Below are 19699 nucleotides of genomic sequence, written 5' to 3'. Positions count from 1 at the left end.
GAAACGAGTTGTTACCTGGGGCTTTGGTTTCTCTTCTCCTCCAGCCATCCCATCCCGTCAAGTCCCTTTGGGCCACAGTAGAATAGCAGAATTGGCCTATTTTTAGTCGTGCAATTTTTTAAGATTATTATTTATTCACACAGGCATGCATTGACTCAGCAAACCTTTGTGCTGTGTTCTAGGCCTTTTGCTAAATGCCGGGGAAACCAATAAGTATAAATAGGATGTGGTCCCTGGTCTTAGGCTAGAAGTAATCTAGTCACTTACAGGTTCTATGACCAGGGCCACAGGCACAGGCATGACACCAAGTGTCTCCTCTCGTTTGTTTTACAGGTGGATAGAGGCCATGGAAAATGCAAGTGTGTTATAGCAGTTACCAAGCACATGGACTCAGAATAAACTCTTAGGTTGATATGTGAACCCTTCCAGAAGCCAGTCTGTGGCTCCACTCATCTGAACATACCTTGGATTCAGCAGGAGGGCCTGATCTTTGCTGCCGGAACCTGCTCACTCACATCTTCGTGAGTGGAGCCTTTAAGGGATATTTATGGACAGTTCCTTTCTTGTCTTCGTGTTCGCCACCCTGCCCCACCCCAGCGTAAACTATTTCCTTACCCAGCAGTGAGCTAAAATCCAGTAACATGAAGACACGGAAACCACAGAAAAGTACATTTCAAAAATGCAGGCTTTTTAGTAGAAACACGCTTTTTCAATTTTTATTCCTGGTTAACATTGTCACCTTTCATGTTGTTGATTTCAGTGCCTCAGGTGAAACAAGAAACAACCAATTAATAACACCTACTACTCTCATCGAAAGCACTTTATTGTTTTACTGAGCTACAACCTCCAGTATTATGTTTCCAAGTGATTTACTTAAGTAAATATCAGACAAGAGTCCTGTGGACTGATGTGCCGCCAGTACGAGGGTGTACGGAAAACTGACTTACACAAACCTGGCTGTGGTGACACTGGGAGGGGGAAGGCGAGGATTTCCTCCTCCATTCGGTCCTGCGACCTGTGTACTGACCTGACTTCCCTCCTGCCCACGGCGTCTCATCACTACACCAGTGCTGGAAGCTCAGCTGCTGGCAGAGTTGGCCCTTGCCCCAGAGGTCACTGCAAACCCTCCAAAGAGACAGGGTCTGCTTTAATTTATTGTGTGCCTTCCTGAGTTTTATGCCACATGAGCTGACAGCATTATGTTTATGAAAACCTGTTCTTATTTTCAACACAGTAATCCTTTATGTATTACCAAAACACTGAGATAAAAAGACGACAAGATAGGATCAGCAGGTGAATTTGTGGTCTTGGCCAATGGCTCTGGACACAGTGAGGGAGCACAGAAGTAGGGCCTTGAAGATACTCTAGGTGCCTGGGGCTCAGTCACCTCCTGCTGATGACTGCTGCTCATTATGCTGGAAGTATTTTTACATAAAGCAAATTGGAGGGGTGGGGGTGGGTGGGATTCCTTGTTATTATCATCAAAATAAAAAACAAGTCATACCATTTTCTGATGTCTTGTCCCCGTCCTTCTGCTGCCCATTCCCTAAAAAAAAGCATTTGCTGACAAACCTTTTGTAAAAAGCACCACCTCGAGTTATTTACATTAAATATTTTCAGGAGAAATTTCTTTCTAGTTCTTTTAAAATGTTTGCATTAAATATGTAATGATTCTAAGTGATTAGACAGATCTTTAACTTTTGAGAGGTTAATTCCAATGGAATCATTTTCATCATCAGACATATTTAAATGAGACTTTTAGACCCTCTGACTTTTAAAAAGCACAGCAGGACCTCAGCATCCGAAAGTTTTCCCAGCATGCTGTGTGCCACCACCCATTGTCAGTTTCTAAGCTCCAGGTAGAATCATCTCTGGAAGTCATTTGAAGGCATCTTTTACCACATAACATCCTATATCTGACACTCTGAAGAGTTAATAGGGCTTATATTTCACCGTGAATAGTTACTCTAATAAAAATACTTGGATGAGCCCTGGCTGGTATAACTCAGCGGGTTGAGTGTGGGCCTGCGAACCAAAGGATCACAGTTCAATTCCCGGTCAGGGCACATGCCTGGGTTGCAGGCCAGTTCCCACCAGGGGATGCATGAGAAGCAACCATACATTGATATTTCTCTCCTCTCTTTCCCTTCCCCTCTAAAGATAAATAAAATCTTTTTAAAAATACCTGGATGACAGGTCAAATACACTCAGTGTGTTTTGTAGAAGGAGGTGGCAGGGGCCAAGATCTTCACAGAATGTGTGTGACCGGACAAGGACATGCCTGTTTCCACCTGTCTGCCCTGCAGTTCTCTGTGTACTCTTTTCAGCCAGTTTCTCCTGGCCGATGTTAGATCCTGTCCCTTCCCTGCCCTTCTCTTCCTCCTGCCAATTCTACCTGTCCTTGTCACCTGGCTTCCCATGGGGCCTTTCCAACTGGCCTGAGGGCACTCTGTCCCATAGGCCTGGAGGCTGAGCGATGCCCAGCTTTGACAGCTGCCTGAGGCCCCCAGGGCATCTGCTTTGCCCCTGCCCCCTGGGCACGGAGCAACCCCTCCACTGTGTGCCTCTGGCAAAGGCTGTGTTTCTTGGGAGGAAGCAGTATTCTGCCAACCTGTGGCTCCAAAATTAGAACTCAAGCCGGGAGCAAGTCACTCACTTCAGAATCGCTGAGCTTTGGTGTCTTTATCTGTTACATGGAGGACCATTCCAGCTTCCCAAAGAGTTCAGTGGATCAAGCGCAAATTGAATGTGAAAGTGGACTGAAGACCACAAACCTGTGGGGAAGGGCATGACATGGTTATAAGTGAAAATATAATCGCGGCCCTGCTCTGTGACAATACAGAATGAAGACAATATGCAAAAAAGACCTGCTGCCTTATTCTTGAAAATGGCAAGAAACCAGGCCTGGAGAGGGCCTGGAGTGGGCAGCATGAACTCCTTCCTTCATCAGGACCTTTCTTCCCTGCCTGCTCTCAGTGACCTGTCCCTGAGCTCTTGACAAGCAGACCAGGAAAAACAGACCTCTGCAGGGTTGGCCTCTGCCTGCTTCTCAGAATCTGTGAAATTTCATAAAACTCAAGCATTTTACTGAAGGCTGGCAGCACTTGTTATGCTGGCTTCACACCTTCCCTGTAGACTGAATGTCTTTCCAGCTTGAATTAGTCTTAGTAGGAAGAATTCTGCTCATCATTACTAATATAAAGCACACTAGAAGCATGCTAGTGTCCAAGGACATTGAGGGAGTTCCTGGGTCCTAAGCATAATTCTTTTACATATCAGAAATACACTCAGTTGTTCTGGTCAGGCCGACAGACACACCACTCACTCTCTTGGATGCAGCTGAGTCCTGTGTGCAGGTGTGGAGTGGCTGATGCTTAAGTTGACCTTTGGACACGCACCACGCAAGCCAGTGTCAAGGACCTTAACAGCCCAGCTACAGCTGCCAAAAGATATGGTTAGAATCCTTCCTTCATCTAGGTCAGCCTTCATTTGATTGACAATGTAAATGTCATCACTAAACACTGAAACCCTAAATGGAGACTGAGGCCACCTGGGCCAGGGAATGGTAAGGCCAGGCTGGGACGCGTTTTTCCCTGCTACAGAGCAAAATAACAACATGCTGAAATAGTCTGTGAATTGTCTGTGATTTGCAGCTTCTGTGATCAGATAGGCTTCTGTGCTTCCATGCATTAATGGTCAGTTCTCCATTTTCAAGAGCAAGAATAAAAGGAAACCAACCTCATACTGATTTAAACAATTAGTTGGGCAGGTTCTAGGTTCAAGAGTATCCCCAAGAACAAATCTCTTTTGGGTTTCTCTGACCTGTCCACTGTCAGGATTGGTGGGAACCAGCTTCCCAGGGGGCTGGTTGGTGACTACCACTGATGGTTGGGGCTACAGGCTTGCCTGTTCGCAGCCACCGTGTAGGAAGAGTTGTTTCCTGTAGCTAGCTTTCCTAGAAGCACCCAGCAGGCCTTCTACACCACTTCCAGACACTTATGCCTGCCCTCTCCTGAGACAGTCACTGGGAAGGGGCCCACCATGACAGGCACAAACAAGGTAAGCTGGAGAGTGGAGGTGGACTGGCTGCTAGGGATTCACTTGTATCTACCCTTCTGAAAAGAAGACTGTGGTTTGGATTAGCATAGTGAAAGGGCTGTGCCTTGCCACTGATTTGGGGATTTCAGTGATAGTATAACTTACAGGGCAATTATTTTGGCATCTAGTATATATGTTTGCTAACTATTTCTGTAAGTGGCATTGAGGAGGCTGGTTTGATGTTACTGATCTTTTAAGCCCCTAACCAAACACAACTGTTAAATCAGCCACCAAACAGCACCAACTTCTCACAGGCTCCTAGCAGACCTTGGTGTGATTATTAGTAAGAAATAATAGCATCTCTGCATGAAGTACTCTGAGCATCTTAACCCTGTTATTTAATTCTCCTCAGGACCTTCTGAGGTGAGTTCTATTATTAATCCCATTTTGCAGATAAGGAAACAGGGGTTAGAAACATTAGGTCACTTACCCAGGGTCACACACTCGTAATTGGCAAAGCCCACACTTATAACTGCTTCATTGTAATGCTTCCCTTATGTTTGAGCTGATACTATGAGTGACTGCCTGACACCTGCATTGTTTATTCTTTCCTAAAATTGACAAAATCTCCGACTGTAGAGGATGAAGCACTTTTCCTACAAAGTGACAACAAACATAAGTCTAAGAAAAAAATTTTTTTAAAGATTTTTATTTATTTAATTTTAGAGAGGTGAAGGGAAAAAGATAAAGGAGAATGAGGGGGAGAGAAACATCAACATGTGGTTGCCTCTTGAGTGCCCCCCCACCAGGGACCCAGCCTGCAACCCAGGCATGTGCCCCAACCAAGAATTGAACCAGCAACCCCCTGGTTAGCAGAGTGGCACTCAATCCACTGAGCCACACCAGCCAGGGCTAAAATTATTAAATTTTATCACGTATATACAATCCATGCACATAATCTAGTATTCTTTCAATGAATTATAACAATGAATAAGTTCTATTTTTCTGCAATTATATGCACAAAATCTACTTCAACTGCAGATGGGAATCTGAATATTTAAAATCCAAAGTACACATGCTTTAAATTTTAAATATATGCTCCCAGTGTTAACAACTGACATGTTAGGATGAACACTCAACTATGGAGAATTTTTAAGGTCACTTCAGGGGTCCAGCACATTTTTCTCACCTAAAGAACATATCAGAATTTCTAAGATGGATTTATAAACAATAACCTAAAAATTGATCAATTACTATTTTCAAACCCTTTAAGAATTTGCACTGTATGGTGAAAAGACAAGCCCAAAAGTTATAATGAATGTGTCCTATAAGAGTGGACAAGAAGTCTAATTTTGGAAAGAAAGCCATTATACCCTTGCCACACCAGTTCCAAGAGGAAGAGAGTACATGTTCACACAACACCTCTGTACCTGCCCCCACCAGGAAGGCGGGGATTGCATCCCCAAAAGAGGAGTACTATTTTCAGAAATGAAAGCCAGCTAATACACAGCCTGGAGCCTATCAACTATGTGAATCAGAGCAGTGTCTCGGGTGAGACCACAAATTTGTAACATTCTGCAACCAGAACCTCGACACTCTACCAATGTTACCCATGACAGTCAAACTGATGGGGAATTGGAGAGGAAAAACCTGAAAAAGAGCTGGCCCATGGAGACTGCTGCATAGATTCAGACCCCAGCCTATGACCTGAGACAGCCACCCCCAAGTCTAGTTCAGTTCTTCCCACGACCCATACCTCTCCTCCTGGGGGTCTCCCTCTTGGTAGGGCCCAGGCATCTATATTGTCTACAAGTGCCTCAGGAGACTGTACATGGGCAGACTGGTTATCTGGGGTTGGGAGAGTCTAGGAAGGTTTCACAGAGGTGGTAGCTCAGCTGCACCTTGAACAAGAGTAGAAATTTTGCTTAGTCTTAGGCAATCATCTCAACTTGTTGCCAGACTTGAGTCTATGGTAGAAGCGCCAATTTACAAGGGTATATTTGCAGTGTTCATTCAGATCCTTTGCTGAATGAGAGACCCGAGAGTGTCTGAAATAACACAGGCATGAGAGCTGGCACTAGTATCAGATGAGACCACAGACACTTCTTAGAACACTATGCCAAACACTCTAAGAAATACATGGCCAAAGTAGTGCATATTTGAGGGGAAAACCAGTCTAAGTGAGGCACAGGACCACCACAATGGTGATGCCCAGCCAGTAAAACATCCCCTTCCACAGAACTCTTCTCTGGAGAAGCTTAATGACTGTGTGGCCATCCTTGTGATATCCTCCCTGGTGATCACAGGAAAGATTCTTCAGAAGTTGTTCTCTACATGGCCTCGATCTCTTCCTTGTATAGTCAATCTGATGGTGTATTACAGGAAAGGGCACTCTGTGTTGACGGCAGAATGTTAGCAGGCCTCATTCTCTACCTTGATCATGTTTTGAGGACACCATATGACAGAGCCAGTATAGAGAGACAGTACTTTCCCAGGAGCGAAGGCTTACACAAAATAACATCTGTATTAAGAAAGCACCAAAAATAGAAATAAAATAAAAAATCACCATAAGCAAGATTTTTAGGCCTGTTTTTTGAAGTTCTAGGAGTGGGTTATGAAATCAATGCAATGGGTCACAACCAACCCCCTATCCCCACAGAGAATAGAGTATATCCATTGTCCTTAAGGACTATTTCATGACATCTGTTTCAATGGTGTGTATGTACAAATGATATACTGTTGACTGTAAAAAATATATATACTTATAGATCATAGTCAAAACTTTTTAAATGACTAGTTTAAGAGTATCAGGTAAGAAAAAAATTGAGGTCCTGGCTGCATAGTTCAGTTGGTTAGAGCATCATCCTGATACACCAGGGTTGTGCGTTTGATCTCCAGTCAGGACACGACAAGTGGAACAACAAATTGATGGCTCTCTCCCCTCCCCCTTTCCTCTTTCTCTAAGGTCAGTAAAGGTTAAAAAAGATAAAAGAAAAAAAGAAAGAGCATAAAGTTGCAGTCAGACACATATAAGCCCAAATAAAAGACTTTATTAAGGTTATATTCAAATGTAACAATATATTCCCAGTTTTACTTTTTGAATGCTTCAAAAATATTACAAGGGGGAATTCATGGTAAAGACACATAGTAAAGATACACATTTTGCTCAGGAAATAAATGCTGTAGTAATTAGAGAAAACCCTATTATAGGTATATGTAAATTACAAAATTCTCCGGGAGCTGAGAGTTGCAAGTCTTATAGAGCTTTAAAATAGTAACATGCCCTGCTCAATGTGGCTCAGTTGGTTGGAGCACTGTCCTGTACACCATAAGTTGGGGATTCAATTACTGATCAGGGCACATACCTAGGTTGTAGGTTCAATCTCTAGCTGGGGTGCATATGGGAGGCAGCCAATTGATGTTTCTCACATCAGTGTTTCTCTCCCTCTCCCTTCCTCTCTAAAATCAAACATATTAAAAATAAATTAAAAAATGTTTTATGCCAGGGTCCCTACTGCATGTTAGTACTTTAATATAAACTGTGACTACTACTCTGGTTTATATAAAGATGCCCCACTCAAGTACAAACTGCCCTAAATGACCTCAATGTCTCCTCAAAATTGAAATCTTGCCTTCAAAAATGCAATTCACATTCTCTCCAAAGTTGGATTCGGAGGGAAGTGTCTAGTAACTTCACCAACAGCTGTATCCAAGATCTGTCTTGTGGTAAAATGTAATGTATAAGTTATATGTCCCTTATAACTCTTCTTAAATAACAGATACAAGCAAATCAGGATTTAAAAGAATTGCAATCTCCAGTAAGCCTGTGGCCCTTCAAATCCAGTGGCCAGTACTTAACAACTGCTAATAATGCCACACTAGAATTCATGAATTTATAATGGAGCTCTCCTGCTATGAGCAGCATACATGAGAAAACAAATTGCCTCTTGATCTCTACAGTAATTGGCTATGCCCCAAAGCACGAGATTTGATTATTCCAACATGTAAAATTATGAAAGTTATTGTAGGCATATATTAGCTGTTTAAAGATACAGTTACAATATCAGTATGAATCTAAATCTCACTTTATGGGGCAAGATGAAAAATGACCCATTATTTTCACAATAGCAATTTGACTAATTTAAGTCTCAACCTTTCACCCTACTCAACAAAGATCTTCCATTTTTATAATTATCAAGCTATTACTGCCTCATCCTATGGGTCCTTTCCTTGCCACACAGGATCAGAAACATATCCCCTCCTGGCAAAAAGAATGAGGAAAATGGCTTTCCTCAATGGCTTTTAAATAACTTTCTTTAAAAAAGGAGCTTTTCTTTTCCTAAATATGTTCCTTGACAATGTTAGCTTTGTGTGTGAAATTTTTAAAGGAAAGCTAAGGACATAACAGTGTTTCTAGACTGTTTGAAATTCTCTTTGGGAGAAAAATCATCAACAGATAAAATAAGCCCATTTCAAAATTTTAAATGAGTTTAACATTGTGAATTAAACATTCAGTTTCTTATCTACAAAACTGGAGATGTTCAATTCAGGGCTTTAGTCAAGAGTTTTGAACTTTGTGGTTCAGCAGCCTTTGTGAATGCTTCAGTCTCCTTCCCACTTGCAGAATTGCTTCCCCATGCTTCCTTTTCGCACTCACCCACCCGGGTAGGTGGTCCAGCTTCAAGTGACCTCGGCACAAACAGACCGGGGAGTTGCGTCACTTGTGAAAAGCCCCACAGTTACTTAATGGCAAATCTGGAATGTGGTGAGACAACAAGGGTGTTCTCCACTCTGCCACCATCATCCTCCTCAGCTAAAAGGTTAATTTTCAGTTAATCTGGGAACTGACTTTACTGACTAAAACTCTGACATAGAGTTGACTGATAAATACTGACTTTCCTAATACAGAGAAATGATGACCTAAGTCATAACTAAAACATCTGTGAAGAAATCAAATTTTGTGTTGAAAGGTGGAGCCTCAAAAAACACATTATAACATTTATTTCCAGGATCAATTAGTTGGAAAGAAAGGTTAATATGATCTGGGTTGTATTTCCTGGTGCTTGAAATTATCCGTTAGAATAAGAAGGAGAAAAAGTGGCTGAATGTTTATATGTAAGCCCATAAATATGCAAAAGACTTTGGGACACTGCAAAACTCAGGTACTACTGTAGCAGGGACACCAGTCTTGGCATAGTACTAAACACTTGACTCACAGTAATTGCAGGAGTTCGCAATCTGAAAAGTCAGGTACAAATGGCTCTAATTCTCTGTGGTAGAAGCACGAGAAAGAGCTGCAGGAGAATGGATTAACAGTGAATGGACAGTCCAAGGCAAATTTTAGGAAGAATTCATGAAGGTGACAAGTTGGGGCTTGATATATGAGGGGGTTGCTTTACAGAGAAAGAGGGTTGAAGAGGTCCCTGGAGGCACGGAGCAGAATGAGTAAGGTGTGTATGAGAATAAGTAGGATACCATGTAACACATTCAAGGAATGGGATAGTTCAGAAATGCCAGAGTGCAGGTAGAAGTTATAAAAGCAGATGAGACAAGAAAGGCTATTTGAGGCCAGGCCACTCAGGGTTATGGCCCTTAACCTATAGTTGCTGGCAGACTACAGAAACCTTCAGATGTGTTAAAACAGACAGGTGACAAGAACAGATCTTTGTTTTGTTTTGAATTCTTACCTGAAGATATGTTTGATTTTAGAAAGGGAGAGAGAAAAACAACTGGTTGTCTCCTTTTCACATTCCAACTAGGGATCAAATTCACAACCTAGATATGTGCCCTGACCAGGAAATGAACCAGAAAAATTTTGGTGTATGGGAAGATGCTTCAACCAACTAAGCCACCTGGCTGAGCCAGATCTAAGTCTGTGAAAGACCACTCTGCTCCTTCCATTTAAAGACAAATTCAACACATGTAACCTAGTCTATTCTGTCAAAGATGGCAGTACAACAGATCCCCTCCAGCATGTTCTTACAATGTGAATTTGTCACTCTTCCCATTGAGTGGTGAAATATGTATCCATTCCCCATGAACCTGGACAGACCTTTGTTACGGCTCAACAAGTAGCAAACAGAAGACGTGACTATGTAAAATTCCACTTTGCTCTCTTGTGACATTCACTTTTGGAATGAATCCACCATGCTATAAGGAAGACCAGGCCACATGTCTGTATTCATGCTGCCAGCCAGCCTCAACCACTAGATAGACAACAAAGCCTTTCAGATGACTCTAGCTCCAACCACTACCTTACTGCAACCGTGAGAGGCCCCAAGAGAGAACCTCCTGTCTGAGCACCCTAGCAAAATAATAAGAATGTGATTGTTGGTTTTTAAGCTTTTGAGTTTGGATATGATTAGTTATGCAGTGATAGATAACCAGAAAACATGCATTTCTTGGCTACCCACCCCCAAACCCACTAAAAGAACAGTAAATGAATAAAGATATAACCTAAAAGACCAAGAAAATATGAGGCATAGGGTGTGAAAACTGTTAATTCATTTTTGGAAGATATAACATGAAGAGTGGCAGCTGATTTGGCGGAAAAGTTAACAACAAAGGGCCTGCAGGGGGGAATGCCAGTGAGATACAAGTACCACGGTATTTCACTGGGAGAGGCTCAGAGACTGGAGGCATGGATGTCTGGGAAGGCCAGGGTGAGACTAAAGAAAGACAGTTAGCACTCAGATCCCATAACCCCACCCTATACAGACAAATGCTTGCCCTTGCTCAACCCTGGCAGGAGACAGGAAGTTTATTCTCTGGAAAAAACAAGAATTATTAGAGGAACAGGCCCCAACCTCCGTCTCCGTGTGTCTCTCTCTGTCTCTGGATTCAGCCTCTAGACAAGGGCTCCTGTTTCCAGTCTGCCAAGTTCCCTATGACATGAAAATGTATGCCCAATAGAGTCAAATTTTCAGAGTTCAACTGTGTTTTTATTGGAACACTACCACTGAATAATGCTCTAATCTCAAGGTGGCTGAAAAGACCCACTGTGAAGGACTTTCAACGGTCCTGGCTCAGGTTAGATTTTATCTGAAGAGGTCCCAAACTGGTTTTGAGGCCCAGAAATATGCTTGAGACATGGCTTGGCCTATATTGTTTAAAAACCATTTGTGAATTGCCAATATTTTAAAATCAAGAGATTTCACATGTACAAATCTGGGTTTCTAGCTTCTCGTGAGAAATCCTAAGATACACTATCTATGAGCTACATTCTAGGTGCTGATGACGGCCTGCCCCTTTTAGAGGGTAGGAGCTCTCCAGGTGTCATTTCCGACTATTTAACATTCTAATGGTGTTTACATCAGCTCCCTAACCAACCCCTGCAGTCCCCCCCTGCCCTCACCGTAAGTATCTGGGTTTTCACTTCAGTCCTAAGTAATGCAGAACCATTAAAGAACTTTATAAAAAGGGCCAGAAAAGGATCTATTTCAGAGCACTCTGGCAGCAGAAGGGAGTAAGGGAAGAAAGAATAGAGGAAGGGAATAAGGAAGGGATGGGAAGGAGGCACTGGTCCAAGTGTGGCAGGTTAGGAAACCATCACAGTGGGACAAATGAGACCTAAACTAGGGAATGGTGGGAGGGGGCCAGATGTGAGGGGTGAACCTAGAGGCTTTGATATTAGACTCTCAGTTCTAACAGTGCACCCAGGACATCCTGAACGTCAAAAGCCACAGGGTAGCATCCCATCTCTCACCAAGGTGAAAGGGAGGATACAAAGCAAAGTGAAGAAAAGGCTTTCCAAGGAACCTTTGGCTTCAGAGTGCACGTCCTGACCAGTAGTGAATAGGATGTGGTGCTGAAATAATCACTTTGTTTAGAAACTCAAGGAATGCCACTCTTTAACTTCTAGATTTTGTTAAAGATCTAAAGCTCTAGATTTAGAGCAGTCCTAACTGGGTTACCTCTTGAGGTGGTGCTAGGGTAGTAAAGTTCTACTAAGCCTCAAGATTGAGCTCCTAATTAGACGACCTTTAAAAAACAAAACATCCTTTGCTCATCTGCCCCTCATCAGAGGAGCCGTTCCCTTCAGCCATCACATAATCTTCCCTAGAAATGATTACAGATCCTTTTTTATTATGAAGCAAAATGATAAATGCCATCTGTTAGATCTTCATTTACTTGGCAGTATGTTCCAAGGGGATACTGAGAAACATGGTAAGATTTGGCCTATGTAGCAAGAACTCAAGTGACACACTTGCATTTTGTGTCAAATAAAAATATGGCTCTTTTTAAAAAATAAATAAAACATTTAAAAAACCCAAACAAAAATATTCTTCCGAGCAATCCATGTCCTAAACCAGGAGTTGCATTTTTTTGAGAAAGCAATCTAATTTTACACCATGCTGCAAGATATTTGAACCAAGTACAACATGGAAACAACACCCTTTTAAGGCCCAGGAAACCCAAGGTCAGACACAAAAGGAATAAGTCATGCTGGATGGGGCTCTGGTACTCACACTTCCACTTTCTGAGTTCTAGTGTGTCCCTCCTCCCCTATGACCAGGTCACCACAGGGTCGGTCCCTTTTCTCTTCCTGGGAATAGCAAGGGCCGTTTTTATAGAAGACCTCTCCAAGTAACTTCTACTGTGACAGAGATTGACTTTGATAGAATCATGGAGATGGGTAAAGAAGAGGGTTTTCTTCCTCTCCAAATCCCCAAGGATAGAAAAGAAGAAATAAACAGAAATAACTATTAATAAATGTTCCACCACTTGCTAGCCATATGACTTTGGAGAAGTCACTCTCTGTTTAAGGTCTCAGCCTTTTCAGCTATAAAAACAAGATAATTATTGTGAAGACTAAACAGGATAATATGTAAGTGCATGGAACACTCGATCTGGTTATTCTGTGATCACATCTGTTCAGAGTCCACATTCTTAAAAAAATAAGGCTAGTAACAATTTCACTTGGCCAGGGCTAAATATTTGTTTTAAAAAGTTTTGTCTTTTTTTGCCAATTAGTATTTCTGAAATTAGATCAGTGGTTCAGACTCAGTAGAAGTGCTGATACTAGGCCTCACCCAAAGCTTACTGCTTCAGAACCCCTGGAGGCCTGGCAGTTTCCCAGTCAAGAACTCTTTGCAAATGTGGATACTTCTTTTATTTTTTAAGACTTACTTACTATTTTTTATTTTTAGAGACAGGGGAAGGGAGGGAGAAAGAGATGGAGAGAAACATCAATGTGTAGTTGCCGCAAGCACACCTGTACTGGAGACCTGACCCACAACCCAGGCGTGTCCTGACTAGGAATGGAACCAGTGACTCTGGTTCACAGGACGAATAAACAGTAAAAAAAAAAAAAAAAAGTAGTACAGCTAATAAATAATACAACTTGATTTTTGTGTGTGTGATTTTAAAATCCATTAAGTGTTACAAAGCCACTTAAAAAGAGTTTTCACTAGAAAGATTTCTAGCAAAAACACAGTAGAGAAAAATATGGCACTATGGGAGTGCTGACCTCAGCAGGGCTTGTAACCTGCTGATATTATTTGCAATCTGTGTTGACGTCTTCATCTGTTTTGAAGGGAAGAAAAACTGCTCAAGCAGGTCAAGAATATGAACCCCTGCTACTACTTTCAACATTAAACAATTAATCTTTAATTGAAAATTTACTGAAACTATTATAAATACAGCAAGCTGATGCAGCATACTTTATAGTATAAACTTTAATGTCAAACTAGACCAGAGCCCTGGCTTCACTTACTGCACCTGTAGCATTGGGCATTGGGAAAGCTGCCTAACTTATCCAGCCTAAGCCTCAGTTCCTGCACCTCAGTAAAATGGAAATGACAGCGCCTTTTTCACAAAGTTGCTGAGTGTTATATGAAGAAAATTTAAGAAACTATAAGCCATCATAGAAACATTAGTTATCGTTTTGTACTCATTTCAAAATCTAGTACAATTGTTTGCCAAAAAAAACCCCAAAATCCATTGATATGTAAATTTTTACACTATATCTAATAGCAACAGTTGACATTAAAAACTTAATTTTTGAAAAAGAATCCACAATTGTGAAGTAGTTCACGTTTATAAGCATGTACCATTATCACACGTGACTTTCTTGTTCTTACCCATTTCTCCTGTAAAAATCTCCCTGCCAGAAGAGGATTTAACCATCTCTTGAGGCTCCCTCCAGCTTTGGGATGTGTGTGGTTCACCATGATATTACCCAATTTAACTGTTTTCCCCACTTCCTTGCACAGTGAGAACAAGGAAGAAGGGAAAATCAATGCGTTTAAAGCATCTTCTATCAAACCAAAATGTAAAACTAAGGACAAAATACTTAAGGTTGGGGTCACCCTGATAAAAACCAAAATAGGTGTTTAAGAAAAAGGACTGACCTATCCATCCTGGAGACAGCACTCATCATAACAAGTGCAGGGGGAGAAATCAATTAGCAGAGGACCTTTGGTCTACAAAGAGAATGACGATGGAGAGTCCATCCTAAACACTTCAGGGCATCTAGGATAAATGAGTTGTCTGTACTCTCCAAAGCAAGTCAAAACCATACATAACTTAAGAGAGAAATATCCAAGGAAAAGCTACAATTCCCAAGAGTCGCAGGATCAAAAGAAGCAATATTCTTTATATATTTAAGCAATTTTGCAAAAATTGGCTTTACATACACTTTTATATCATTGTTTACTACTTTCAAATGCGAGGGGAAGAGGCATGGTCTTTAAATTTGTATATGTTCACTAAGCGACCATAAATAATAGGTTTGGGCCCTGGCCTGGTAGCTCTGTTGATACAGCATCGTCCCAATAGGCCAAGGTTGTAGATTTGATCCCGCGACAGGACACACACAAGAATAAACCAATGAATGCGTAAGTGGAACAAACTGGCCTTTTTTTCTCCCTCTCCCTTCCTCTCTCTAAAATCAACTTTTAAATTTCTTTAAATAATGGGTTTCTGGAGTGTTTCAACACTTTACCTGATACTACCAGAAGCTGGTGCATCCTCAGACCTTTAAAACCTAAATTAAAAAAAAGCTGTAAAGAGAAGGGCCACCAGCCCAATAAACCACTCTCTTCCGAACGACCTACAGGCTCTCTGCAGTGACTGCTTCTTCGATCAACAAACAGGATTCAGCTCGGCGGGAGGCCTTGGTAGAGAAAGTCAAAGCGAGAACAGTCCCCGCCCTATCCTCTAGGCTCGCGATCCCTCGGGAGGGGCAGGCTTGCACCGGAATAACGGTGCCCCGTGTTCCTAGGTTTTTTAAAACGACCAGTTCTCCCTTTACCCTGAGAACAGTGGTGGCCGCGCCATTTAAATTCTACTTTCGTCTAGTGGTTGCGCCGACCGACTCTGGGTTCGAGGTTTCCTGGACCAACAGTGCTGACCGCGGCGTTAGCGTCAGAGCCGGCAGCCGTCGGCGGGCGCGCCAGGGGCCGGATAAGGCAGCGACTACCGCGGCGTTCCGGTGAGCGCGCACGACTCAGCCAATCGGGTGCTCGCCCGCCCCCCACGACCGCGGCGAGGCTGGCGCTGGAAAGAGGAAGAAGAACATTCGCCCTCCTCCTACCAGCGCGCGGGCGGCGGCGGCAGCGGCACTGGGGTCACGAACTCTGACCTTTCACTGACAAAAACAATAACAAACCCCCCTTTCCCCGCGACCCCTGCGGCGCCCCCGGGCCCGCCCCCGCTTTCACCTCGGCGTCTCTTCTCTCGCCCGCTGCCCCGCGAGCCTGCGGCCCCGGGGCTCCCGCCATCCGCCAACGCCGGGAGCCCGGCCTCCCCGCGCCCTGCCCTCCGCGCCGGGGGCCGCCCGCCGCAGACACGGGACCTGCTTTGAGGCTGCTTTGGCGCCAAATCCAGAGGTAAAATTGAAAAAGGGCCGGGGCGGGGTCGGCCCGGCGGCGGAGGGGGCGGGCCTGGTGCGCGGACATGGAGGCATGGTGGCGGCAGCTGAACTCGACCCTTTTACCTTTGCCACGGGGCGGCGGCGCCGGACGCTTTGCATAGTGGGCCGGGCGCTCCCCTCCCATTCCCGCCCGCGCCGGGAGCAGCGAGCGGGCTCCCCCTGACCGGCCCGGCCGGCGCGAGGGTGGGGGCAGAGGGGGGGGGGGGATGGCCGCAGCCCCGCCTCACAGTTGGCCCTTCGCCAGCGCCGCCATTTTGTTCTCGATGGCGAGGGCTCTGGCTGGACCGAGCTTCCCTCCTCCTTGTCAGCCTCTTCCTCCCTGCAGTCCCTCCTTCCCTCACTCCCCGGCTTCTCGCCCCTTCGCTCTTCTTGTGTCGTTGGCCACCGAGGCCTAACCGCCGTTTTTCCTGAAGGGGAGGGTGGAAGGCGGGTACGGAGTGCGACCTTGTGAGCGACGGCTTTACTGACCAATTGGTATCCAGGCAGGAGGGCCGGGGGCTGCGGCTCCGCCCCCAGAGGCTCTGTTGATTGGCTCGGGCGGGAGAGGGCGGTTCCCGCGGGGAGGTTGAGTCCTAGTCGGGCGGGAGCAGAGGCCAGGGCGCGGCGTGGGGACTGGGGGCGCGGTCCGGGAGAAAGAGTTTGGGTTGCACTGGGACCTAGTGAGGGGATAGGCGGCTTCTCCCAGTCTAGAACGCGTCCAAAATGGGTAATATAGAGCAAAAGTAATAAAGGTGGCGAAGCATCTTGAATCAACGACGCTGACTACTGGGAAAGACGTTTCAGGATCTGGACACCTTTCAGGGCTCTTTCCCGTTATTTCCGTTGCAGCCGCGGGCGAATCTTCTGAGGCTCAATTTCATAGTTTGTAAAATGGTGAGAATGGGCGTTTTTGCCAGACTGGACCTCCCTTCTCAGGATCCCTGAGGAACTCTACTCAGAAAATGGAGTCCAGGCTACTTTATGAACTCCAGAGTAATGTAAAAATGGTGTTACTGTGGAAAGTCGGATGTAGAAGCATCAGGAGTGGAAAGTTTAAGTGTATTGAGGGCTTGAGAGAACACAGGTGAATCAGGTAATTATCTTTTTCGTTGGGTAAATGCTTATTTGCTTAGTTTGGGGCATTGGGGATACATCCAGAGAACCAGCAAGACAAGGCTTCTGCCCTCCTAGAATTGGGGGGTGGAGATGAATAGACGAAGAGATGATTTCAGACAATGGTGAATTCTGAGGAAGAAATTAAGTGAAACTGGATAGTGTATTAAAGAAGGCATGAGGAGACAAATTTAGATTGGGTGGTTAGAGAAGGACTCTCCAATGAGGTAGTGTTTGAACGAGGAACCCAAAGACGGAATGAATAGTCAGAACCACAGGTATAAAGGCCCAGGAGGAAAAGCATTTGGTGTGACTGAGAATAGGACGGTAACAAAGAGTTGTAACCTGGAGAGTGGTTGGGACAAATTCATTGTTCTTTCCATTATCTCACTCTATCTCCAGACCAAAGTCTGTGAAATATGACAAAGGCAATAGAGACTCAGTCTTCAATGTAGCTATATTTCCCTTGACTTTCTTTTTTTATTGTTATTATATGAATTGCTGATCAATATATGACTTTGGGGGGTGCTCAGAAAATCACTTCAGGATTCAGATCCTTTGTCAGCCCCTGTATCCATCCGTCTTCAGCAAGCATTTGCTGAGCCTCATGAATACCCCAGGAACTAGGTGCAAAACTGGGAGTACAGAGATGACTAAGATACTGTTCTGTATCCTCAAGTATATGTGAATGTGGTTGTATACACCAAGTTCTATTTTCTCTTGGTCAGTCCCTCCCTCATATATACGTTAACACATATACATGCACAGATAAGATGTTATAAGCAAAAGCTAATTAGTGTGTTGGTTAACAGTGCCAAACATTTACTAGCTGCATGACATAGGTGAAGTTACTTTACTTTTTTTGAGGCTTAGTTTCTTCATCTGGAAAATAGAACCTTCCTTCTAGAATTGATTAAACTAAGTAATGTAATCAGAACTTAGAAAAGTGTCTTGCACCCTGGCCGTTGTGGTTGGAGCATTCATCTAACCAAAAGGTTGTGGGTTCAATTCCTGGTCAGGGCATGTACCTAGGTTGTGGGTTCATCCCTGGTGTAGGTACAGGTGCCTGCAACTCCACCCACCCCCAGTCCTGGTGGGGATCCCTGGTCTGGGTGCAAGCAAAGGCAACCAATGGATGCTTCTCTCACATTGATTCTCTCACTCCCTTCCCTTCTCTCTCTGAAAAAGCAAGTGAAAATGTCCTCAGGTGAGGATTTAAAAAAAAGGAAAGGGCCTTACACATAGTAAATACTCACAATTAGAGTTGTCATCATGAAACACTTAACTGTCTGGTAGACATACTGGACTCGTTAAAAGATATAAACAATGAAATTTTTAGGCAGTGTGGTATAAAGACAAACACTGGATTAGAACACTGGGGTTCTAGTTTTGGCTCTTCTGCTTTTGGTTATTAGTTGGCACTCAGACCAGAAATTTATTTAGAAAACAAAGTAGTGGAACTAGTAGCACTAACAAAATGTATGGGGTACTTTACAAAACTCTTTTTACAAGCATTACGTTGTTCAAGCCCCAGTAGAACCAGTGTAATTGTGGAGGCCCTTTTCCTGCTCTATTTTAAAACCTTGTAAGATGTTCCATCATTTTCTTATCCCTGTAGCCCTAGCCCCCTGTGCTCTAAACATACTGGCCTGCCTTCAACATTCTTGACACTGTGGCTTACCTTAACCCCAGGCCTGAAATCCTCACATACTCTGCTCCACCCCCCTCCACATATCATGCCCACACATACCCCAGTTCTGCAGATCTCAGCTCAAGCATCACTTCTCCAGGGTAGCCGCCTCTGATGCCCAGTATCAATCTAGATCAGATTCGTTTACTTTACTACACTGTTTTTTTTCCATTATAACTTTTGTCTCACTTTGTAATTATATTCCATTATATGATTGCTTGATATTTTTGTTCCCCCTTACCATGCAGTAAGCTTTGTGGGAACGGGAATTATTTTGCTTATTGTATTTCAAGCATTTAGCAAAGTGCTTGACACTATTTGTTGGGCGAGTGAATTGATAATTCATGCTATCACTAATAACTAACTTGCTTCTCGTTAATGGTACCTTTTTGTGTGTGCTTGTTCAGCAGTTCAGATAGCAGTGCTAGCAATAAAATGTCTGTTACGGTATTTAGATGAATTCAGGAAGTAGTCCCTCACAGATATGGTACTGACTAGACATATGAATATGGATAAGATAACCCAGATGAATCTCTTTTTACCCACTTATGTTTTGTTTTTATGGTTTTTATGACAAGAAATAGATAATTGAATAATTAACTGAATTACAAATTAAATTACATGGAAGTTAATGAGTGTATATGAAAGTCATTAATAAATTGCCCAAATATAATCATGCCATTTACTTTAACTGAAGAAACAAAGCACCACTGGTTTTCTTGAAATTAAAAATATTGGTCACTTTATCACGGGGACAACAGAAGAAGCCTTTAGTAAGTTTGTAGGGAGTTGAGAACTGAGTCTCTGTAGTCATTAGTTTTAAATATTTATTTTTCCAAGGATAAATGATTCACGTACAGAATTATTGAGAATCACCTTTTAATTGCTTTACCAAGGTTAAAATCAGATTTTAAAAAAGTCTTCACCAAAGGATATGTTTATTGATTTTAAAGAGAGAAGAAAGTGGAGGGTTGGAAGAGAAACACTGATGTGAGAAAGAAACA

The 19699-nt window shown here is 43.3% G+C and overlaps 2 protein-coding genes across 5 annotated transcripts in view; both read left to right on the top strand.

The window, feature by feature from the left end:
* The window catches only part of FGD5 (FYVE, RhoGEF and PH domain containing 5), a 113151-nt gene extending 111703 nt beyond the window's left edge, over positions 1 to 1448 (top strand). For all 3 annotated transcript variants that reach the window (XM_037139356.2, XM_037139355.2, XM_037139357.2), the window contains one exon: positions 334 to 1448. In XM_037139356.2, the coding sequence (XP_036995251.2) occupies positions 334 to 370 (37 nt within the window). In that variant the 3' untranslated portion in view covers positions 371 to 1448. The remainder of the gene's footprint in view (positions 1 to 333) is intronic.
* Positions 1449 to 15647: 14199 nt separating this feature from the next.
* Positions 15648 to 19699, top strand: part of NR2C2 (nuclear receptor subfamily 2 group C member 2) — a 91746-nt gene continuing 87694 nt past the window's right edge. Inside the window, exon 1 of one of the 2 annotated variants that reach the window (XM_037139361.2) lies at positions 15648 to 15869. The gene's annotated coding sequence lies outside the window, so the exon portion shown is untranslated. The remainder of the gene's footprint in view (positions 15870 to 19699) is intronic. The other variant, XM_037139358.2, reaches the window with a different exon arrangement.

Source organism: Artibeus jamaicensis, unplaced genomic scaffold, assembly GCF_021234435.1.
Source record: "Artibeus jamaicensis isolate MK-2021 breed Jamaican fruit bat unplaced genomic scaffold, CSHL_Jam_final contig_519, whole genome shotgun sequence".
Classification (NCBI taxonomy): Eukaryota; Metazoa; Chordata; class Mammalia; order Chiroptera; family Phyllostomidae; genus Artibeus; species Artibeus jamaicensis.
Note: the sequence above shows the minus strand (reverse complement) of the source record. Positions and strands in the feature narration are given on the sequence as shown.